General features: G+C 44.1%; 1 protein-coding gene across 8 annotated transcripts in view; it reads right to left on the bottom strand.

Annotated features, from left to right (window-relative positions):
- Nucleotides 1–774: 774 nt before the first annotated feature.
- Nucleotides 775–9,679, bottom strand: part of esrrb (estrogen-related receptor beta) — a 45,104-nt gene continuing 36,199 nt past the window's right edge. For all 8 annotated transcript variants that reach the window (XM_004540710.5, XM_004540713.5, XM_004540711.5 and 5 more), the window contains 2 exons: nt 7,014–7,283; nt 775–4,124 (listed from right to left, as the gene is read on the bottom strand). In XM_004540710.5, the coding sequence (XP_004540767.1) occupies nt 3,880–4,124; nt 7,014–7,283 (515 nt within the window). In that variant the 3' untranslated portion in view covers nt 775–3,879. The remainder of the gene's footprint in view (nt 4,125–7,013; nt 7,284–9,679) is intronic.

Genomic DNA, 9,679 nt, shown 5'->3' with positions numbered 1-9,679 from the left:
TGCCTCGCTACTGTATCTGTGCGAAACGTATCGATGGCAATAGCCGGTCCCACTGGATGATTTGCATGAGAAATGAGGAGCGCATTACTTTAAAAAATAAATAAATAAAAAATAAAAATGACAGCAGCTGGCAGCAGCGCTCTACATTGTGTTTGGCCTCCAGATCTCCTTTTTTCTTTCCCTTTCATCCTCAATTCATCTTGTTTCTTGTCTTGTGATGCCATTGTTTCCACATAGAGGATTATCACGATTAATTGGCTAGCAAGACGTTATTTCAAAAAGGGAAATTGGCTCTTATAATTATATAGTGAAGGGAATACTTTAACTCCCTGTAATATCAGCTTCCTGAAATAATGGCGCTCCAGCCCCTCACTCCCCCCCTCCCCTCCTACTCTCCACCGCCGCCTCCATCAGCGTTAACATGTCTGTCTGCCTGTTTCCTGTGACGGATCCATTTTCAACAGTTCCTGGCCCTGCAGAGGCTGCGGTTGATTACTGGATGGTTGGGTGGCCTGCGTGAATCTCTCACTGGCTTGCCTCACTTACTGCCACCAATCTCTGGTCTTCTGGGAGCTCCTGTGTGCTCTTTGTTTTGTCCCATCGCCGAACTCGCTCTCAATGTGTGTGTGTGTGGAAAGGGGGTATTTACACCAAGCAGAGGACAAGGTTAGGTGAAGTTGCTACACTGAATTAAGTAGATACACAACAGCGTCAGTGCTGCGAACACACACACGAAAAACCCCTGTAAAAAACTGTCACCCTTAAACATTACCATCCATGTGAAATTTCCTTCAAAGTTTTACTCGACAGACTTTTTAAGCCAGAACACAAAATAATCACAGAGGTCGGTGAGTATTTAATTCATTGATCCTTTACCTTTTTGAAAATCAAAACATAAAAGTTACACAGATATTGGTGATTTCAACGATCAGAGATATCAATGTACACCATCACCAAATGATATATTTCACATCATAAATACTCACAGCGCAGAAGCAGCAAATCAGTCACCTGCTCCTGTCTGCAGTTTCATCATCGAGGGACCAATTCTGACAAACTGATGTTCATATAAACACACACTTGCTTAGTAACCAAAGCGTGGGGGTCATGCCCACTGACGGCCAAGTCGTATGGTCGATGTGAACGCATGCTTTACCTTTACAAAGAGATCTATGAAGAATGACGGGGAGGAGGAGATGTACAACTACAAATGTTTTGGCAGGAGCACTGCGGGAGAGAAGAAGTCTTTGATAAAAACATGGATGGCTCAGGTGTGTCACAGACGTGAGGATGATAAAGACCAGAAAGTGCTGAATCAGAGAAATATTGACAAAATGATAATGAGGTAGTAGTCAGCAGGGCGCTGCATACTTCTTTTTTTTTAAGTGGTATTTCGGCAACCTACTGTATTGACGCTGATATATTTACACACTTAGACACAGCTTCTAATGTAAGACATGTTGTCTTTTCCTTAACATAGTGTCATATTGCAAGGTGAAGAAAAAAAATCTAATCGAGTTTCTTATGGCTGATCATCTTAGGCCACTACAAATTTCTATTTGTCGAGATTTTCTGCAGATGCTTTCATTAATGCCGCGCTTTCACTGAAACAAGCACAAAAGTCATCAGTGGAGCAAATCAAATACAGTTCTGATATACAGGATACATGTTACTGATTAGACGGATTTAGAATATGTCACTTGATCGCTTACAAATTCTCCAAAACCTAAGTAAAAGCATGCTTTTAGCATGGTTTCAGTCAGAATTGGTCCCTGTTGTATTGCACAACAGTTAAAACAAGTCAAGTTGGTAATGTCACCCTTTACAGCGGAGCTCGTTTACTCGATGGCGGCTAACTCAGGTTTTGGAATTGGGCGGGAAAATTTGGAGAGGGAGTGGGCGGTCAACCTTGGATGCACGGCCAATCAGACTGCTACTTAAAAAAAACCGTCATGGCGGCGGCTGGATCAGTGTTAAACACTGATATCACAAGCGTGGCGGCAACTCTACCCTCCTGCGATGTCAGGGATTCCTTTGATCGCGGTATCATATTGTTGTGACAGCGCCACAATTTATCACATCACATAAAATCCTTCAGCAGTCTAAGCATTCCCCCTTCAACACGTTCCCTCTCACACGAAGACCAGTGGCATGACTCCAGTGGACTGGACTACAGTGTTACTCACACCCAGCACAATGGACCTACAGCTAAACACAGTGGGGGTGGGGGATCTCTCTCCCACCAGAGTCCACACCTTGCACTGACACAATGATGGGCTGCTGCTACCCGTTGTAGCATACTGACCCTCTATTTCTTGCATAGCTATTCACAGGTACATACTTGAGCACCCCGAGCTCTTTCTCACTGACGTCTACCTGCCTCTCGTCCGGCGGGAGGGGTGCTGCTGGCCGTGGTGTCAACGCGAGGTCAAGAAGAAGTGCTCCACGTGTCTATCGTGGTGCGACACTGCGCACACAACAACCTCCTGCTGGCTTAAAAATAAACCCAGTGTGAAACGCCACAACCGCATCTCTGCACCTGCCATTTACCTCTGTTTCGTCGAAGTCCTATAAATGCAGGCGCAGCTATTAAAAGACAGGAGGCGTCTAAAATGGTGAGAGCAGATGCTGGGCACCTTGCTCCCAGTGTGTGGGATGACTCTGCCACAGGCTTAAAGGAGACCAAAATAGAGTGGTTGACATATGGGCCTCTGATTGTTTGAACACGGAATCTCCTGGACCTCTGCCACTCGGCATAAATCCTTTGATACTGCCACACCAAAACCCGCTGATTAACTTTCGCCTAGCCTGAATCAGGTCATCCATTTGCATGTAAAGAGGCAATTTTCAAAGGCTCAAACAATGACCAAATCTGAGGTTCAGTCTGGGGTTCATTGGCTTGCACGAGCAGCAGCAACACAAACCGCTTTGGAGAAGGAGAAACGGTGGTTAACCGAGGTACAGCGGCGTGTTCCACCGCTGAGACGGGGCTACGCAAATATGGTCTTTTAGTAACAGCAGCACTGAAAAGCGCACAAAAGATAGGATCTGAAGCTTGGCTCCCCAATGGCTCGCTTTATTGCTGAGTTACTACAGAATAGGAACAACTGACTATTGTACCTGCCTACGCTAGTTTGGTTAAACATGGGACCAGCGAGTCTTCCAGTCTGAGCATAGATCCACGACGATCACACGGCATAATGCTCTGGAGAGGTATATCCAAGGACATTTAAACTGATAAGAGTTCACATATAAGTAACCACTTTCATTCTTTTTCCCCCCATTAGAAGAAGAACAAGAGAAAATGGCCACCAAGTTCACCAGACTTTGAACTGTACACTCAGTCTTTCAAATAATAAATATTTACAAATATTATATTCCAGACCACAAAAAAGAAAATCAGCTGTTAGACAAGTAGGTGTGTTTATGATGGTTGACACCTCTTCAGAACATTTTTTTTTTAATTTTTTTGGAACTTTAAATTTTCTGAAAAAAAAAAAGTCTTGTTATCAAGATCTGGCAACTACTTGCTGAAGTAGTTGCCAGATGCTGAGCGGCAGAAGGGTCCTTCTTCATATACAGCATGACAACTGACAGTTAATTAACAAAAAAAATTATTACTGTACATAGTATTTCTTATATATTTTAAATTAATCTGCATCATTTTATATTTATACTAATAACCAAGTTTTGCATTTGCTCTTTTTTTCCCTTTTTTTTTTCTTTTTGTGTCCCGGGGTTCCAGGAAGAGGAGGAGTGAGAGAGGTCAGTCTCCATCCTGCCTAGCAGATTCAGCAGGGGTGTCTCCCTCTCTCCTGAGAACCCTCAGCCTTGGTTCAAGTCACTTTCTGTTGCCGCAGCCAATCAGCCACCCTCCGATCAGACCTTGGCTTCCAGCATCTCCAGGAAGAGTTTGTGCATGGGCACCTTGCCCTGCACTTTGATGCTGTAAAAGTGCTGCACAGCCTTTGTGGCTGTCTGCCTCAGCAGGGGCAGGGTCATGAGCAGTTTGCCAGCCCGTCGTGGATCCTCCTGATGCTGGCTGCTCTCATAGTCCTGCAGGGCCTCGTGGAGCGCGTCCTGAAGCTTCTGGACTGCCTCCATGTCCTCTATGTGCATGGAGTCTGACAAAAAAAAGGAGAGAAAGAAAAAAAAAGAGCATGAATATGATGGATTTTTTACATTTGAGACGAAGAGGGAAAAGGGAAATTGTAAGAAATACAGTTTGCTCTTCTAGACGGTGGTAATGTAACAGCAGTCATGGGAAATAGAGTCTTCTAAAACAAAATAAAATCTCATGAGTGATCTTAACTGCTCGGTCAGTTGCAGCAAGGTTAGGAACACATTATCAGTATAACTCACACCCTGACAAGATAAAGAATAGATCATAAAAAAAGAAAACACACACACACAACAACAACATCTGCTTTGTTTTATTTATATATTTATTCTTTGGTGGATTGGGTAGGGTATTGATATGGCCCTTGACCAGTGGGACTGAAAATCAATGTTATCCTCCAGTAACAATAGCATGAATAGCATCCAATCTTTGCTGAGTGAGTACACATTAAACACCTGACTGTTCCAAAGGACAGAGTGTTTTCCAAAAAAAACAAAGGAAAAAAAGGGAGCTCCATTAGAGAATTGGACACCATAAACAAACGTGAGATGAATGCAACACTTCCTTTTGATACTGTCTCCTGCAAAACGGATGCGAAAGCGATGAATGTGGACATTTCTCCACGAGTTTGCGCTGTATTATCGAAAAGTGTCCACTTCACTACATTCTCCTGCAAACAGCTAAAATATGACTCTCTCACTTTCTCTCTCAGCTTCAGATAGTCCAAATCTCTCCCACCTCACCTCCTGGCATTTCTTTTTAGAGCTGTCTGCAGTTTCAGTCTGGCTTCCCTCCGGTGTTCTTCGCTCCTATAACGTTTCGCTACAGTGCCACTGTTTTTCAAGCGATCCTCTTGTACATGGTGTTACCGTACTCCCCTCTCACTTTCGCCTTTTTCTGCTCCCACCTCTCTCAGGGACAGTCTAGGGGTCGCCCTTTCTTTCACTGGTTAACTGGCATCTGGCACTCAGGAGGCAGCATGTCATTGGCTGCCTGACTCGACTCACCTTGGCGGCGCATATTTTACCACACGGGACAATAAAAGGCAAAACAGATTTCAGGCTTCGCCCCAAATTCATTGACTGGAACAACTGTATTCCCAAGACCTTGAGACATTTCTCACCCTGACGGTTTTCAAATCCACAGTGGTAAAATGAAGTAGGTCGTTTTGTAAAGTGAATGTGGGAAAAGGAGGGGGGGTGAAGGAGGGAGGGGATGGAAGAACAAAAGACTCCGATGAGGATGTGGTGTGACATAATTATCTCTTGTTCTTTTCACACAGGCTGCATTTTTACAAATCAAACCAATTTTTTTTTCTTTTCTTTTTCCTTTCTAGTTTCTCAGCAGCAAAGGCATGCGCACACTCTAACAACCGACCTGACTGGCGCTGCGCTTTAAAGGAAGGTTTTGTCGAAAGAGGGAGAAGAAGAGAAAATAAAAACAGGGATGGAGACATCTCGACAAATGGGAAAGAAAATGGGGCACGAGAGAAAGCGAGCAGCTTACAAACACTGGAGGAGGGGGCTGACTAAAATGTAAAAAAGAAAACAACAACTTTGAAGAAACAATTTCCTCGCAATCCATCAGTGAGCCCACGTCGATCCGATTGATAAACTGCTAATTACAAAATCAATTGCTATGAATTTTCACAGCTGTCAGACAGAGGGGCTCCCGGGAGAGTGATCTCCCAGAGACCTTGTTCTAACGTTCTGGACACCCTCCGCCTCCCCCTCCTCCCATCTCTCCTTCCTCCTCTCACCTCACCTCCCTACCAACGCTCTGTTATCTGAAAGCAAAGTCCAAGCATCAGCATTTTCGTTTTTCAGTCCCGGACAAAACAAGGGAAAAACTGGCCCGGTGACCCAGGCGTGGATTGATCAGAGGAGGACTCCTCAAAAAGGCGCCTGTCAATAGCGGCGTGCCGTCTTCGCACTGGAACAAACGAGCCCCATCACGCCCTGATACTCATTCCATTTGACTTAACACATTTTATTGACAGCCCCCTGCGCTCCTAATGAAATGCTAAATTTATCTCCCGTGGCTGCCGTGCCCTGCAGCTACTGTTATGGAGATGGAGAAAGAGGAGGGAGAGGGAGCGCTGGAGAAATACCACAACATTGAAGGTGTTCAATTAAAAAAAAAAAAAAAACTCCCTCCGTCCCTCTTTCTCGTACACTGGCCTTATCTTCTCTCCATCTCTCCATCTCACGCTCCAAACTAAAGGTTACACTGAAAAACTCATGAAAAACTAAGAAATGTCATTTCTGAAACTGTGTTAGACAAAACCCATATTACACTGACTAGTGTGCATTCCTCAGAGGTCCAGTCGGGAAAAAGTAAAATGTCCTGAGTGAGTAATGCCCATGAGGATTTTTTTCAAGAATATTTTTAAACCTTCACTTTTGTTTAAGCCCAGAGATTGTGTCCTTTTTAGGATAGTGTGCGTGTATTCATTTGTTTTAATTCAGGTGAATTAAAAGCTTAAAATTTCATTGCTTCTTATTACTGTATGGTTCATTAGTTGTTGTATGTCAAATTTGCATACTTACACTTTTTAAACAAAATGCAACAAAATATTTTAATTACAGACATGGCTTTTATTTTACAATCGTTTTTAAATAAGTGATTAAACTAAAGAAAGGTGATTTTTTTTAAACAAAAATAGAGGAAATGTTGGATAAAAAAAAAAATTAGTTTTAAAAAATTATATATTTGGTTTCCCCAAAATTTTTAAATCAAATTATTAAAAACTCCAATTTTATTTATATTGTAATTTAACTCTTTTGAGGATTCTCTTTTAGTCTACATTAGTATAAAATAAAATGTATTTCAATAAAAACTCAAGCGCACTCCGTGTCATATATGATGCGTCACTGTGCTGAAGATAACCCACCTGAGTTGGCAAGAGCAATGGCTTTGAGGGTTACAAACTCCTCCTTCTCCACTTTGAGCTTCTTGTATTTGCGGACCAGCTGCAGGATGGACACGTAGAGGTCGAGCAGGCCCGTCAGCCGCGAGTGCTCCTCATCCATGATGTAGTCCTCGGCGTACACCAGCTCGTCTTCGTACGGCAACGAGCGGAACACGATGCTGAGGATGAGGATCTCCATCCAGGCGCTCTGCAGCAGACTCATCTGGTCTCCCAGAGAGAGAGTAGAAAAGCCTGGGCAGGAAGAGAAGGGGAAGTTGAGCGAGAGAACCTGAGCACAATCTGCAAGCTTATATTTCTAGTCAAATGTTAAAGAAAAGGACAAAAAAAGAGCAATTATGTGATGTACGTAATTTTATCTCTTCCACGATTTAGAAAAAATCTTCTTTATTAGAGGGAAAGAAAGCTAAAACCGTAGGATGTCGGAGATGCGATCAGTAAAACAAATACACATGTACATGCACATGTTAGCGAGTGGTCTTTAATTTCAAATGCACAGTGCAAGGTCCTCTTTGAAGCTGGTGACAGAGCACTTGAGTGGGCTTTAGTGTAAGTGAGGACAGTAAATCGGTGCAAAGGTCCGGGATACACAAAGCCATGTGGTTACCCCTTGTATCCTGTCACTCTTGTATTGGTGTGAGGGGGGATTAGCACCAAGACACATCCTCATTGGAGGGGTTGAGGACATGACACGCACTGTGTAACAAGAGGAGGTGATGAGGGAATGCACACACACACACATCCACGGAAGTGCAAGAAAACAGACATGCATGCATATTCAGATAAAGGCATCTACATGTATGCACATGAATGCATAAACGTAAAACGACGCACATCAAGAGACACAAACGAAGCCGGGGTCACATGGTGCAAGTCATGCCCAAAGGCCTGCTTAAACCCAGGGCCAAACTCTTCGACAGCAGTAGAATAAAGCTGAAATCGGCACGAGGACAATACACCTCCGTCTCTTTCTACCCCAACGCCACGACATATGCTCAGAATAGAACATTAAATCAAACAAAGTGTGAGATCCCTGAAAGATGAGCTGTGAGAAATTCAAACAAATTAATAAGAGCAAAAAAAAAGAGAGCCAGAGAGGAATCGTCTCGTCCCTTTTTCCCTTCGTAGCTCCCTTTAGCTGTCAATAAACCGCATGACATCCCCCAACACTCCCCATATTCATTCCCCCCAATCTCCCACCTCCCCTCCTCCTGCACAGCGTTCCTGCAGGCGCCTCATTCTGACAGCATATTAGGCTCTTCGGCTCCACCCCCGATTAATAAGATTGCTTTTACAAGTTTGCTGTTGCCACACTTGCGTAGCCGTTGTGTGATTTAAGGGCGATAGATTACAGTATTGACCAGAGCGCTCACTGCACCCGCATTCCACATTTTCTCTTAAATATAAATGATCTTACTAGGGTGCAGCCACCAACCTGATGTTTATCTCTTTCTGCCAGGACAACATAAACGCATAGACACGCACGCACACACGCACGCATGCAGCTTAAGAAGAATAAGAGACATAATGAGGAAGCGTCAGAGAATGCGAAAAAGAAACGGGACGATGAGAGCGAGCGAGGGAGACGGGCGGAAAAGAAGAGCTGGGGAGAGAAGTACCCGAGTGTTCAATTTCCCTTATCGTGGTGATGACCACTGCAGGGGAAGAGCTGGAGGATACATTAATTAACAGATTGTGATCAGAATGTGAGGGCCTTCACATTTTGAAGGGGAATCAATAGTCAGTAAAATAGAGTGCTAACTGAAAGGTACCAGTGCCCTGCTGGACTGGTCAGAGGTTGTCTCTGAAGAGTCCAAATTAGACCCAACAATTCAAACTGCCAGAAGCACTCACAACACTTTACTATTATCAGTGAAGGCAATAAGCCATATTTTAAAAAGGCCTGTGCCATTACACACATATCCAGACAGCATCTTAAAACTCTTTGTTGTGTTATTTCCTTGTCTGCATACGTGGCCATTATGTCGGACAGAATGTGGACTGGCCGGAGCAAAATTGTCATGCAAGCGTGGACGTGGTCTTGATTGCCGCATCAGGTTGGCATCACAATCACAGGAAAAGGCTTTGTGTAGCCTTTTAATGCCAAGGAGGAGTGAAGCGGAACTAAAGCGCTGTTCCCAATATGACAGCTCGTGTGAAGGCCTTGTTCAGGGCTCGCTGAAGTGGCTTTGGAGTTGTTCTGATACAACAGACACCTCTCAGCCATATGCACACATGCGGCTCCAGCAGCCTACAATTACCTTTGACGCTAAAAGTCCTTGAATTTAATCCAGTGTTGTGAGATGGAGAGGTAGTGTTTTTCCCTTGCTCCATTTTCTCTCTTCAAGGCCTAAATTATCGCTCCAAATGGGATCTCATGTCGTTGCCTCGCCTTTTTCCACTCAATTTAATCGAGTAATGAAGTGACTTCCCGACTCCGCAGGTCACACGCCGCTCCGGCCGCCGCACTCTGAAGGTGGCCCGGTTAAGTGCCGTCGGAGTGGGTGATTTCCTCTAATGAAATATCAATATTTACATCTTCATTTCCAGCCCACTGCCTTGGCGGGGTTTGACCAAACATGACACAATATTGACCAAATCACAGAGGCCTGTCGGTGCGCTTGAAGGGC

This window comes from Maylandia zebra, linkage group LG19, assembly GCF_041146795.1.
Source record: "Maylandia zebra isolate NMK-2024a linkage group LG19, Mzebra_GT3a, whole genome shotgun sequence".
NCBI lineage: Eukaryota > Metazoa > Chordata > Actinopteri > Cichliformes > Cichlidae > Maylandia > Maylandia zebra.
Note: the sequence above shows the minus strand (reverse complement) of the source record. Positions and strands in the feature narration are given on the sequence as shown.